Genomic DNA, 14,659 nt, shown 5'->3' on the forward strand with positions numbered 1-14,659 from the left:
TCGTTTATTTTCGGCTGCTAGCAGCATCAACGGCGGTTTGTTTGACAGACATGAAGTTAGCGGAAGTAGGGTTTTAAAATGAAATAAATATGTTTACCAGTGTTTTAAGAAGTTTCGAACACATGCTAGAATTTATATTTAGATAGCTAGCGAAAAGAAATGGCATCTGTTTTGGTAAGTAAATATTTATATTCTCTTTAGCTAATTGTTTTGCTAATGATTCAGTCCCAGTTAGCCAGTGATTCAGGTATTAACTCATTATTGCTGCTGGAACACAGGATAATTTACAAAAAAACATGGTTTATTTATGTTAGTAGAAAACAAAAGTACGTTAGCACTTAAATTAAGACCTGAATGAATTTAATTAACGTTCTTTAACTGTATCAGACCGTATTTCCTAAACCGCTGGCACTGATGTGTCGTTTGAACGAGTCGACTCTTTGAACCGAACGTTGAGAGTCGATTCTCATCCACGAGTCGTTTTTCTTTTCCTTCTGCTTGTAGATGTTGGCAGGGATGATCCTCCTGCAGTTTGCAATCAAAACCTTTCCACTGATACCTCTCCCAGCATCTACAGTGGGGCTTGAAAGTTTGTGAACCCTTTAGAATTTTCTCTATTTCTGCATAAATATGACCTAAAACATCAGATTTTCACACAAGTCCTAAAAGTAGATAAAGAGAACCCAGTTAAACAAATGAGACAAAAATATTCTACCTGGTCATTTATTTATTGAGGAAAATGATCCAATATTACATATCTGTGAGTGGCAAAAGTATGTGAACCTTTGCTTTCAGTATCTGGTGTGACCCCCTTGTGCAGCAATAACTGCAACTAAACGTTTGCGGTAACTGTTGATCAGTCCTGCACACCGGCTTGGAGGAATTTTAGCTCGTTCCTCCGTACAGAACAGCTTCAACTTGGTGGGTTTCCTCACATGAACTGCTCGCTTCAGGTCCTTCCACAACATTTCCATTGGATTAAGGTCAGGACTTTGACTTGGCCATTCCAAAACATTAACTTTATTCTTCTTTAACCATTCTTTGGTAGAACGACTTGTGTGCTTAGGGTCGTTGTCTTGTTGCATGACCCACCTTCTCTTGAAATTCAGTTCATGGACAGATGTCCTGACATTTTCCTTTAGAATTCGCTGGTATAATTCAGAATTCATTGTTCCATCAATGATGGCAAGCCGTCCTGGCCCAGATGCAGCAAAACAGGCCCAAACCATGATACTACCACCACCATGTTTCACAGATGGGATAAGGTTCTTCTGCTGGAATGCAGTGTTTTCCTTTCTCCAAACATAACGCTTCTCATTTAAACCAAAAAGTTCTATTTTGGTCTCATCCATCCACAAAAAATTTTTCCAATAGCCTTCTGGCTTGTCCACATGATCTTTAGCAAACTGCAGATGAGCAGCAATGTTCTTTTTGGAGAGCAGTGGCTTTCTCCTTGCAACCCTGCCATGCACACCATTGTTGTTCAGTGTTCTCCTGATGGTGGACTCATGAACATTAACATGTGAGAGAGGCCTTCAGTTGCTTAGAAGTTACCCTGGGGTCCTTTGTGACCTCGCCAACTATTACACGCCTTGCTCTTGGAGTGATCTTTGTTGGTCGACCACTCCTGGGGAGGGGGTAACAATGGTCTTGAATTTCCTCCATTTGTACACAATCTGTCTGACTGTGGATTGGTGGAGTCCAAACTCTTTAGAGATGGTTTTGTAACCTTTTCCAGCCTGATGTGCATCAACAGCGCTTTTTCTGAGGTCCTGAGAAATCTCCTTTGTTCGTGCCATGATACACTTCCACAAACATGTGTTGTGAAGATCAGACTTTGATAGATCCCTGTTCTTTAAATAAAACAGGGTGCCCACTCACACCTGATTATCATCCCATTGATTGAAAACACCTGACTCTAATTTCACCTTCAAATTAACTGCTAATCCTAGAGGTTCACATACTTTTGCCACTCACAGATATGTAATATTGGATCATTTTCCTCAATAAGTAAATGACCAAGTATAATATTTTTGTCTCATTTGTTTAACTGGGTTCTCTTTATCTAGTTTTAGGACTTGTGTGAAAATCTGATGATGTTTTCGGTCATATTTATGCAGAAATATAGAAAATTCTAAAGGGTTCACAAACTTTCAAGCACCACTGCTGGTTTGAGTTCATTAAAAAAAAGAGTCGGCTCTTATTTATGAATGATCCGACTCACTTAAAAGAGCTGTATTTCTAATTCTAACAGAACATCACTGTATAATAAGTGTCCCAGTGATGTGGCCTAGCGCACTTTTTTCATGACCAGAGAGTCTGGTGCCATTTCAGGACTGGTTAGAGGATCCAGAAAGTTGAATCAGTTTTCAAAAATACAATCTAGCGTGGATTAAAATGATTTTTTTGTGCAGATGTGGTTGCAGCTCACAAACATCTTGTCTTTCAGGAGGACCCGACACTTGCGAGACATTTTAAAGGCCACAAAGATGCTGTCACGTGTGCAGATTTCAGTCCCAGTAACAAGCAGCTGGGTACGGAGGGAAATATTTCTGATTCACTTTGTTGTTCAGTCAGTTTGAGTATCTGATCATATCGATAAAGTCCTGGTGTGTGTGTGTATGAGGGTCTTCACCATTCCACCGGTTTAATTAAGTGATTTTGTTGTTCATCCAGCTTCTCCATGAACCTGATTGATAAACTGGAGAGATGATGGATGGTAGGATGTGGGTTAAAGTGTAAAATGATCTTTTTTTTTTTTCTTTTCCTAGCCACGGGATCCAGTGATAAGACTCTCATGATATGGAACCTCAACCCCAAATCCAGAGCGTTCAGGTTTGTCGGACATCAGGACATCGTAACCGCCGTGCACTTCTCCCCATCTGGTGAATTGGTGGCTTCTGGATCAAGGGACAGGACTGTGAGATTATGGACGCCCACTATGTAAGTGCCGCGCTAGATTTCTGTCCGTGCTCCGTCACTAATCCCTGCGTGTCTGAGACGTGATCTGTGTCGTGTTTCAGTAAAGGAGACTCGACGGTGTTTAAAGCGCACACGGCCACCGTACGCAGCGTGAGCTTCTCCGCCGATGGTCAGAGATTAGTCACTGCTTCAGACGACAAGTCTGTGAAAGTGTGGAGCGTGCATCGGCAAAAATTCATCTACTCCCTCAACCAGCACACCAACTGGGTGCGCTGTGCCAGGTACCCGCTGGTCGAGGTTCTCACAGTTTAACACGCATGCGGTTTGGCAGTGTAACCCTTTGAGGTCTAAAGAAAAATTTTTCTCTTTCTCTCTCTCTCCCCATCACATCTTTCTGCCTCTTTTTCTCTCTCTTTTTCAACTGCTTTCTTTCTCTTTCTGCCTTTTTTGTCTCACCCTATCTTTGTGTTTTTTTCTCTCTGCATTTCTTTTTCTCTTTCTCTCTGTCTCTCCACCTCTTTCTCACAACTTTAGCCTTTCTTTCTTTCTTTCTTTCTTTCTTTCTTTCTTTCTTTCTTTCTTTCTTTCTTTCTTTCTTTCTTTCTCCTTTTTGTCCACTTTATCACCTCTCTCTCTGCCTTCCTCACTCTTTCTATTTGTCCTTTCTCTCTTTTTCAACCACTTTCTTTCTCTTTCTGCCTTTTGTCACTGTTTTTTTTCTCTCTGCATTTCTTTTTTTCTGTCTCTGTCTGTCTTTTCACTTCTTTCTTTCTTTCTTTCTTTCTTTCTTTCTTTCTTTCTTTCTTTCTTTCTTTCTTTCTCCTTTTTGTCCACTTTATCAGCTCCCTCTGCCTTTCTCACACTCTATCTGTCCTTTCTCTCTTTTTCAACCATTTTCTTTCTCTTTCTGCCCTTTGTCACTCTTTCTATCTAAATATTTCTTCTTTCTCTCTCTCTTTGCATTTCTCTTTCTCTTATTCTGTCTGTTTCTTTTGGTCTTTCTGCCTCTTTCTCACAACTTTAGCCTTTAGAATTTAACTCTTTCTACCTCTTTTCACAACTTCAACCATTATGATCTTTCTTTCTTTCTTTCTTTCTTTCTTTCTTTCTTTCTTTCTTTCTTTCTTTCTTTCTTTTTCTCTCTGTATCACATCTCTGCCTCTTTCTCACTCTCTTTTTCTATCGGTCATTTCTCGCTTTCAACTGCTTTCTTTCTCTTTCTGCCTTTTTTGTCACTCATTCTATCTTTCAGTGTTTTTTCTCTCTCTGCATTTCTTTTTCTCTGTCTCTTTCCACTGCTTTCTCACAACTTTAGCCTTTCTTTCTTTCTTTCTTTCTTTCTTTCTTTCTTTCTTTCTTTCTTTCTTTCTTTCTCCTTTTTGTCCACTTTGTCATCTCTCTCTCTCTCTCTCTCTCTCTCTCTCTCTGCCTCTGCCTTTCTCACTCTCTATCTGTCCTTTCTTTCTTTTTCAACCGTTTTCTTTCTCTTTCTGCCCTTTGTCACTCTTTCTATCTCTAAATATTTCTTCTTTCTCTCTTTGCATTTCTCTTTCTCTTATTCTGTCTTTCTTTTGGTCTTTCTGCCTCTTTCTCACAACTTTAGCCTTTAGAATTTAACTCTTTCTACCTCTTTTCACAACTTCAACCATTATGATCTTTCTTTCTTTCTTTCTTTCTTTCTTTCTTTCTTTCTTTCTTTCTTTCTTTCTTTCTTTCTTTTTCTCTCTGTATCACATCTCTGCCTCTTTCTCACTCTCTTTTTCTATCGGTCATTTCTCGCTTTCAACTGCTTTCTTTCTCTTTCTGCCTTTTTTGTCACTCATTCTATCTTTCAGTGTTTTTTCTCTCTCTGCATTTCTTTTTCTCTGTCTCTTTCCACTGCTTTCTCACAACTTTAGCCTTTCTTTCTTTCTTTCTTTCTTTCTTTCTTTCTTTCTTTCTTTCTTTCTTTCTTTCTTTCTTTCTTTCTTTCTTTCTTTCTTTCTCCTTTTTGTCCACTTTGTCATCTCTCTCTCTCTCTCTCTCTCTCTCTCTCTCTCTCTCTGCCTCTGCCTTTCTCACTCTCTATCTGTCCTTTCTTTCTTTTTCAACCGTTTTCTTTCTCTTTCTGCCCTTTGTCACTCTTTCTATCTCTAAATATTTCTTCTTTCTCTCTTTGCATTTCTCTTTCTCTTATTCTGTCTGTTTCTTTTGGTCTTTCTGCCTCTTTCTCACAACTTTAGCCTTTAGAATTTAACTCTTTCTTTCTACCTCTTTTCACAACTTCAACCATTATGATCTCTCTTTCTCTTTTTTGCTTTCCTTTAAAAAGAAAATGTCTGTGTGTAGAAGCATTTGATGGTTTCTGTGAGAGATGTAATTTCTACAAAACGTTCTGTGCTTTTATGACGTGTATTATTTTTTAATAGAACGTCCCACAGTTACGATAAAAACACCAAAGATGTTTGGGTTTGTGCCTCAGGTTTTCTCCAGATGGGCGTTTGGTGGCGTCTTGCGGTGACGACAGGACGGTTCGTCTCTGGGACACGTCCACTCGCCTGTGCATCAACACTTTCACCGATTACGGAGGGTGGGGTGTTTGTTTTATTTATTTAATTTATTTATTTATTGAACCTTTTCTCTTTCATTCATTCAGCGAGATTAATCAGGTTATTTTCATCCTCTAGGCCAGCAACGTTTGTGGACTTCAACAGCAGCGGGACTTGTATCGCGTCCTCAGGAGCAGACAACACGCTGAAGATCTGGGACATTCGAACAAACAAACTCCTTCAGCATTACCAAGGTACGCTTTTCATTTACAGCCATCAGCGCGGCTTACCCGCCGTCCGACAGGGTGTTGGAAGTGCGGTGGAGTTTCCAGAAAGAAATCATGGCGAGCACTTGTTTAACCAGTCAGGTCACTGGTTGTGGTGCAGGTGAGAAAAACCATCGCAGGACAAAGTGCTGGTGTTCTGGTTGACCTGTAAGGAGGAGGCGTTATTTCCTCTTCTCCACTGTAGCTTTGGAGGTAGAAAATGAAGAGGATTTGAGCTGCGTGTCGGAGCGTCTGGTAAACAGCCCAGAAATAGACACGCTGGTATTTTTAGTTACAGCAGGCTTGTAGTACTCGAGTCCGACTCGTGCCCTAATTTTAAAAGGGTACCAAATATAATATATACAGTTGCTGATGTGACAAAGTAACGTATTCTTAAGTATTCTATCAAATTTATATACGAGAAAACAACGAAATATGTTGGTAATTGTAAATATAATAGTCGGTACGCTAAACAGCACAAGAGTCGCCATTTTTAAAAGACCGTGACGTCAGCCCTACCCACTGCACTAGGAGAGAAGCGTGTAATCATGGCGTCGGGCGCATCAAGTGAAAGCAACAGCTCTGTCGAATCATACGAAGAGATCCCGCAAAAGACACGTCTGGAGGATCGTTATGCTTTCCATCGGTCCTGTTATTACACCCGAAAGCAACACACTGTGGCATTGTGTAGCCGATCACTTCCAATTCATCCTACTTTCCGATTCACACGTGCTATTCCCAACCTCAGTGAGCCAACACAACTGGGCACATACATACGTCATGAGTGTTACGCAGAGAAAATGAACGTGCATTCTGATTGGATAAAATTAATATCATGGCGGGCTGTTCAAACTGCGGAAATAGTTTGCTCGAGCTACTTTCAAAACACTATAACTTTCCAACCTTAGAACAAAAAACTTTTGTAAGTCTTGAATAAGGTTCGTTAATGTGTGTTTTATTGTTATATTGCCCTCTGTTCCCCTTTAAGGACTCGCGACTCGACTCGGACTTGAGCACTGATGACTCGGACTCGTGCATTAACTGCATTCGGACTCGTAAATTGGAGACGAGGACTCGTATTTTTTCTTTATTTTTTGTAACATGCCATAATAATTTGGTATATGATCTTTATATCTACATTAATTTTTGTACTAATTTTGCGGAAAAGTGTCACACCTGTGCGCCTTGGCGCGTGCATCAGACAGACTCTCGGGCGCGCTCCGGACAGCGCGTGCACCAAGCAGACTCTCGCACACGCCGTAAACGACTCGCACCTGTACAGGATTAAGGCGCAATCGGTGCGCTGATATAAAAACTGTGAAAATGCACTTACTTTGCGAAGTATTGAGTTGCGTTCCTGATACATTACCGAGCCTTATTTCCTTGTTTGGTTTCCTGATCCCTGATTTCCTGTTTCTCGTCTTTGATTCTGCCGAGTCTACGATCGCCTGTTCGTGTCTCGCTCGACCTATCGCCTGTTTCACCGTTTTACGATTTCGCCTGCCGCTCTGGATTGTTTACCGTCTTCACTTGTATTAATAAACACAGCTTCTGCACTTCCATCCGTCTCCCAACCGTCTCTGACAGAATACTTCACACTCCTTGATAAAGAGAAGCACATTCACCTGTTCATACGCCATGTTCCTATGGAATCAGTTTTGTGCCAAAATGTTCATAGAATACTTTTGAAATATCAAACAAAAACGACAAATCAAAATACAAAAAAACAAAAAAAAGTCAATTTTTTTAGACTGGCAAACAAATTATTCGTGTAATCGTGCAAAATATCAGTCTATTACTCTTCAGAAACCTTTTATTTTTGTTCCGCGTCTTTCTCAGTTTTGTTTGACGTAATTTATTTTGGTTGCGATTCCAGCTTTCTCGTTTGCGCTCCCTGACTTTTTGCTTGCAGTTTTGGCACAAACTTCACGTGTGGGCGGGCTGTCCAGGAATGCATTCCCATTGGGTAACTTGTGTTTGACTGACAGCTACGCTCAGCCATTCCCTACTCGGATTCTGGCGGACTGTTTGACGAGTGAGCGATCCATTGACGGTAAACAAGGATCGAGTGGACTTCAGTGGCGACTATGATATTGAATTAATTCAACAAAGTGTAAGTGCGGGACAGATGTGCTGTATGTGTTGCAGTAGTGCACATTATGCAGGCGTGTTTAACGTTAGCAAGACAGCTATTATATTGGGTAGTGGAGCGAAGGCTAACATTTGACTTGCCACGAAACACCTGCATAATGTGCACTACTGCAGCACATACAGCACATCTGTCCCGTTGAATTAATTCAATATCATAGTCGCCACTGAAGTCCACTCCATCCTTGTTTACCGTCAATGGATCGGTCACTCGTCAAACAGTCCGCCAGAATCCGAGTAGGGAATGGCTGAGCGTAGCTGTCAGTCAAACACAAGTTAGCCAATGGGAATGCATTCCTGGACAGCCCACCCACATGTGAAGTTTGTGCCAAAACTGCAAGCAAAAAGTCAGGGAGCGCAAACGAGAAAGCTGGAATCGCAACCAAAATAAATTACGTCAAACAAAACCGAGAAAGACGCGGAACAAAAATAAAAGGTTTCTGAAGAGTAATAGACTGATATTTTGCACGATTACACGAATAATTTGTTTGCCAGTCTAAAAAAATTGACTTTGTTCTTTTTTTTGTATTTTGATTTGTCGTTTTTGTTTGATATTTCAAAAGTATTCTATGAACATTTTGGCACAAAATTGATTCCATAATGTTCAGGAACAAACTCATGTTAATGGCGCTGAAACAGACACCGTCACATGGTGCGGTTGGAGTCTTGGACTCGACTCGACTCGGATCAATAGTGGACTCGACTCGAATTTTCTTAATGATTCGGACTCGAGGTTTAGTGACTCGACTACAACACTGAGTTGCAGCAAATTTACAGTGCTGGCAGTGAAATAGTTCCTGTTTAACATGTCTCCAAAATCCTCACCTTCAGCCAACACTGTGGATATTTTTCTCCCTCTCTCCATCTTCACTGGACCCCTAACTTACATTCTGATTGGTTGAGAGGTGTTAAAAGTCTTTGATGTTGATACATTTTAGTCAGAAACCTCTCCAGAACGGTTCCTGCTTTGCCTTTATTCATCTACTCGTGATTATTATTATGTAAAATAACAGTGAACATGAACGAGGACGACCTTGAGATCGAACTTTTTTTGCATACATGATCTTAACCACGCAGTGATTTTAGTTTCTTTCATCTGCGTGCTGCACGTTAGAGAACGCTCCTGTACAGATGTTTGACTTTAGTAATCACTTGTTGGATAAACTCCTGGAGCAGGAGGTAAAGAGGTTCCTGAAAAGGTTCCTGTGTGTCTCAGTCCACAGCGCCGCCATCAACAGCTTTTCCTTCCACCCGTCGGGGAATTACCTGATCAGCGGCTCCAGCGACAGCACTGTGAAGATCGTGGACCTGCTGGAGGGACGACTCATCTACACACTCCATGGACACAAGGTGGGAAAACACACTCTCTCTCTCTCTCTCTCTCTCTCTCTCCCTCCACATGTACCAGCTTTAAATTAAGTCCAGACACACACACAGCTCTAAATAGCTGATAATGTTATTGATCTCTTGTTCTCTCTCTCTCTCGTTCTCATTCTGTCTCTCTCGTTTGATCTCTCTCTTGTTCGGTCTCTCACTCGTTCTGTGTCTCTCTCACTCATTCTGTGTCTCTCGTTTGATCTCTCTCTTGTTCGGTCTCTCACTCGTTCTGTGTCTCTCTCTCTCGTTCTGTGTCTCTCTCTCGTTCTCATTCTCTCTCACTCGTTCTGTGTGTCTCTCTCTCTCGTTCTCATTCTCTCTCTCTCGTTTGATCTCTCACTCGTTCTGTGTCTCTCTCTCGTTCTCATTCTGTCTCTCTCGTTTGATCTCTCTCTTGTTCGGTCTCTCACTCGTTCTGTGTCTCTCTCACTCATTCTGTGTCTCTCGTTTGATCTCTCTCTTGTTCGGTCTCTCTCACTCGTTCTGTGTCTCTCTCACTCGTTCTGTGTCTCTCGTTTGATCTCTCTCTTGTTCGGTCTCTCACTCATTCTGTCTCTCTCACTCGTTCTGTGTCTCTCTCACTCGTTCTGTGTCTCTCGTTTGATCTCTCTCTTGTTCGGTCTCTCTCACTCGTTCTGTGTCTCTCTCACTCGTTCTGTGTCTCTCGTTTGATCTCTCTCTTGTTCGGTCTCTCTCACTCGTTCTGTGTCTCTCTCACTCGTTCTGTGTCTCTCTCTTGTTCTGTGTCTCTCTCTCGTTCTGTCTCTCTCTCTCGTTCTCATTCTGTCTCTCTCGTTTGATCTCTCTCTCGTTCGGTCTCTCTCTCGTTCTGTGTCTGTCTCTCTCGTTCTCTCTCTCTCTCTCTCTCAGGGTCCGGTCCTGGCCGTAGCGTTCTCTCGTGAAGGAGACCTCTTTACCTCCGGTGGCTCTGACTGTCAGGTACAGAGTGATGGTAGAGGATTTGATTTATTTCGTCATGACTGTCCTGAGAACAGTACGGCGCCCCCTCAGGGTCAGGGTGGGGATTTTTGTTTTGGAGCTGTGTTTGCGTTCCCTCGTGTTAGGGGTGAAAGTGGCTCCAAAACCACCGACCCCTCGGGGGCTGTGTACGGTGGGCGTGTCTCTGATTGGGGTGATTTGTAGGTCCTCCTGTGGAAAACCAACTTCGATGCCCTGAACTACAGGGAGATGCTGAGCAGGCACAGGAAGCGTGTGACCCCAGACCCTCCTCCTCACCTGACGGACATCTACCCCCGCTCCCCACACGTCCACCACGCCCACAACGCATCTGTGGAGGTGGGGCCTGCTCTCTCTCTCTCTCTCTCTCTCTCCCCCCCAATTATAACAGCTCATTATCTCACAATTTAACAGACGTGGTTAACGTTTGGCAGTTTAACCCTTTGAGGTCTGAAGGATATTTATTCTCTCTCTCCCTCTCTCTGTCTCCTCACTCTCTATCTGTCCTTTCTTTCTCTTTTTCAGCCACTTTCTTTCTCATTGTGCCTTTTGTCACTCACTGTTTTTCTCTCTGCATTTCTATTTTCTCTTTCTCTGTCTCTCTTTCCACCTCTTTCTCACAACTTTACCCTTTAATCAATCAATCTCTTTCTTTCTTTCTTTCTTTCTTTCTTTCTTTCTTTCTTTCTTTCTTTCTTTTTCTCACCTCTTTCTCAAGCTCTCACTGTCCTTTCTCTCTCTTTTTTGAACTGCTTTCTTTCTGCCCTTTCTGTCACTCTTTCCATCTCTAAATATTTCTTCTCTCTCTCTTTGCCTTTCTTTTTCTCTTATTCTGTTGGTTTCTTTGTCTTTCTGCCTCTTTCTCACAACTTTCTTTCTTTCTTTCTTTCTTTCTTTCTTTCTTTCTTTTTCTTCCTCCCTTTTGTCCACTTTGTCTATCTCTTTCTTTCGACCTCTTTTCACAACTTCAACCATTATGATTTAACCCTTTCTTTCCCTCTGCCTCTTTCTCGCTCTCTTTCTGTCCACTTTTTTCTTTCAACTGCTCTTTCTTTCTGCCCTTTCTGTCACTCTGTCTATTTCTTCTTCCTCTCTCTGCATTTCTTTGTTTTCTCCTTCTCTTATTGTGTTTATTTGTCTTTCTGTCTCTCTCACAGCTTCAGTCTTTAGATTTTCTTTCTTTCTCATGTTTGTCCACTTTGTCACCCCTCCTCCCCTTCACCTCTTTCTGCCTCTTTCTTACTCTTTCTGTCCTTTCTCTCTCTCTCTCTCTCTCTCTCTCTCTCTCTCTCAACTGCTTTCTTTCTCTTTCTTCCCTTTGTCACTCTTTCTATCTCTCAATACTTTTGTCTCTCTCTGCATTTCTTTTTCTTTCTCTTATTCTGTCTGCTTCTTTGTCTTTCTGCCTCTTTCTCTCAACTTTAGCCTTTTGAATTTAACTCCTCTCTCTCTCATTTTTGTCCACTTTGTCACCCCCTCTTCTTCCCTCTGTGTTTCTTTTCTCCCTCTTTTCACAACTTCAAGCTTTCTTTCTTTCTTTCTTTCTTTCTTTCTTTCTTTCTTTCTTTCTTTCTTTCTTTCTTTCTTTCTTTCTTTCTTTCCTTCCGTCCTTCCTTTTTGTCCTCTGTTTTGCTCTGTTTTTCAGATATTGCGAGCTCTTCCCCCAAATATTCCCTTTTTGTTTTATTTTCTCACTGAACTCCTGTGGACGTACAGCATGACTGTGATTAGAGAAATCGAATCCTGGTGCATCCTACGCATCACGATGAGCAGAAAAAAAATCGGGGCGTGATAAAGACGTGTCTGCTGCTCTTGAGTGACTGAACGAGTTTGGAAAATGAAGCGTACGTTAAATATTCGTTCTCTGATTGTCTGACAGGTGCGAGTGTCACCGTGTCTTTGTTCCTGTGTCCTCTCAGATTAACCCCGTGGTCTCGGACGTCCACTCGGCTCATCCTGACGTGGTGGAGGTCGGAGAGGAACGGTTCTACACGACGGTGAGTTCACATCCCGTAGCCTTGGTGAACACACAAGCTTGTGTCATCTCCCTGCTGCTTTCTCGTGATCTCTCCCATGTTCTTGCATGAGTGCGTCCACCAGGGGGCGCTGTAGGCTTTATAAAGTGTGCCGTCGAACTGTAGGTGTGCTCTGTGCTGCCATCTGGTGGTCATTTGGTGAACATGATGACAGCAATGTTTATGGTGATTTAAAAAGTTCCTTTTTTTCATACTTTAATTCAAAAAGGTAAACTTTCATATATTCTATATTCATTACATGTAAAGTGAAATATTTAAAGCCTTTTTTGTTTTAATTTTGATGATTATGGCTTATAGCTCATGAAAATCAGAAATCCAGTATCTCAAATTATTAGAATATTCCCTAAGATCAATCAAAAAAAGGATTTACAATACAGAAATGTCCAACTTCTGAAAAGTATATTCATTTATACACTCTACTTGGTTGGGGCTCCTTTACCATGAATTACTGTATCAGTGCGGTGTGGCATGGAGGTGATCAGTCTGTGGCACTGCTGAGGTGTTATTGAAGCCCAGGTTGCTTTGATAGTGGCCTTCAGCGTATCTGTATTTTTGGGTCGGGTGTTTCTCATCTTCCTCTTGACAATACACCATAGATTCTGTATGGGGTTCAGGTCAGGCAAGTTGGCTGGCCAATCAAACACAGTAATATCATGGTCAGCAAACCATTTGGTAGTAGTTTTTGGCACTGTGGGTAGGTGCTAAGTCCTGCTGGAAAAGGAAATCAGCATCTCCAAAAAGCTCGTCAGCAGACGGAAGCATGAAGTGCTCTAAAATTTCCTGGTAGATGGCTGTGTTGACTTTGGACTTGATAAAATACAGTGGACCAACACCAGCAGATGACATGGCACCCCAAATCATCACAGACTGTGGTAACTTCACACTGGGCTTCAAACACCTTGGATTCTGTGCCTCTCCACTCTTCCTCCAGACTCGAGAACCGTGATTTCCAAATTAAATGCAAAATGTACTTTCATCTGAAAAGAGGACTTTGGACCACTGAGCAACAGTCCATTTCTTTCTCTCCTGAGCCCAGATAAGACACTTCTGACGTTGTCTCTGGCTCAGGAGTAGCTTGATATTAGGAATGCGAAAGTTGTATCCCCTTTCTTGAAGATGTCTGTTCGTGATGGGTCTTGATACACTGACACCAGCCTCAGTCCACTCCTTGTGAAGCTCTCCCAAGTTCTTGAAACAACTTTTCTCGACAATCCTCTCAAGACTGCGGCCATCCCTGTTGCTTGTGCACCTTTTCCAGCCACCCTTTTCAGCAATGACCTTTTGTGGCTTACCCTCCTTGTGGAGGGCATCAGTGATCATCTTCTGGACAACAGTCAAGTCAGCAGTCTTCCCCATGATTGTGGTTGTGTGTACTGAACGAGACCGAGAGATACACTGTGTTCATACTGTTTTACTCAAACTCGAAATGAAATATTCTAATATTTTGAGATGTTTTTTATGTTTTTGTACTGTATGCCATACTGATTAAAATAGAAAAATGCTTGAAACATTTTAGTTTGTGTAATGAGTCTATAATATATAACATTTTCACTTTCTTAAATAACTGATGGAAAATATTGAACTTTTTCACAATATTCTAATTTTTTTGAGATGCACTAGTATTACATCATGTTAACATCGGCGTTAACAAGGAGGCGGTAAATATACCAGAAGAGCAGCGTTTTCGTTCCCAATGAGATGTTTTTGTTTTTAAAGCGCCTATATTAACACACACATACCTTGAAGCCACGCCCCTTTCCTCTTTCTTACATGCTCTCAACTTCCTCCTTAAATGGGGAATGTTTTGAGTTCATTAACGTGAAATACAATCCATGAGTGTGTGTTCAATTTAGCTAACATTAGGTGTGTGTGTGTGTGGGGAGAGAGGCTGGAGCGGCGGAAGCAGGCGGTAGCATGAAGTCTGACCACAGCTTCTTTTTGTATGACTCTTCCTGCCATCACTTCCTCAGAACTTGTCTTTCAGTTCCCGTGTGTGTGTGTGTGTGTGTGTGTGTGGCTCTCATTCAGAAGCACTGTGGCCTATTAATTCTGCAAATGCACCGGGGAGAGACACAGGAAGGAGGCCAAAGAGTGTGTCAGCACACACGCACACACACATGCACGCTAATTGACAAAAACGTGAGTTCTGCTTGAATAAAAACTGATTTTTATTTACGTCGCACACAAAATATCTTCAGTGTAGTCTTTATAGATAATATACTTTATCTCATTAGCTAGTATTTACGAAACATGCACTATATGAGCCAAAAGTTTATGGACATCTGATCACATTTCTACGGAAGCCGAGAGAGGCCCTTCATATAATCCTTTTTTTTTTTTTTATTCACCTTGTTATCCCGAGATAACGACATAATTAATTCAGGATCTCGAGAAAACAACACAACTAATTTGAGATCTCGAGAAA

The 14,659-nt window shown here is 41.7% G+C and overlaps 1 protein-coding gene across 1 annotated transcript in view; it reads left to right on the forward strand.

Annotated features, from left to right (window-relative positions):
- Positions 1–14,659, forward strand: part of poc1b (POC1 centriolar protein B) — a 112,336-nt gene continuing 97,677 nt past the window's right edge. The window contains exons 1-10 of the mRNA XM_060928413.1: positions 1–174; positions 2,450–2,534; positions 2,772–2,943; positions 3,024–3,203; positions 5,384–5,491; positions 5,589–5,704; positions 9,081–9,214; positions 10,112–10,180; positions 10,385–10,537; positions 12,118–12,195. Of these exons, the coding sequence (XP_060784396.1) occupies positions 160–174; positions 2,450–2,534; positions 2,772–2,943; positions 3,024–3,203; positions 5,384–5,491; positions 5,589–5,704; positions 9,081–9,214; positions 10,112–10,180; positions 10,385–10,537; positions 12,118–12,195 (1,110 nt within the window). The 5' untranslated portion in view covers positions 1–159. The remainder of the gene's footprint in view (positions 175–2,449; positions 2,535–2,771; positions 2,944–3,023; positions 3,204–5,383; positions 5,492–5,588; positions 5,705–9,080; positions 9,215–10,111; positions 10,181–10,384; positions 10,538–12,117; positions 12,196–14,659) is intronic.

The sequence above is a fragment of the Neoarius graeffei genome, chromosome 8 (assembly GCF_027579695.1).
Source record: "Neoarius graeffei isolate fNeoGra1 chromosome 8, fNeoGra1.pri, whole genome shotgun sequence".
NCBI classification, from domain to species: Eukaryota; Metazoa; Chordata; class Actinopteri; order Siluriformes; family Ariidae; genus Neoarius; species Neoarius graeffei.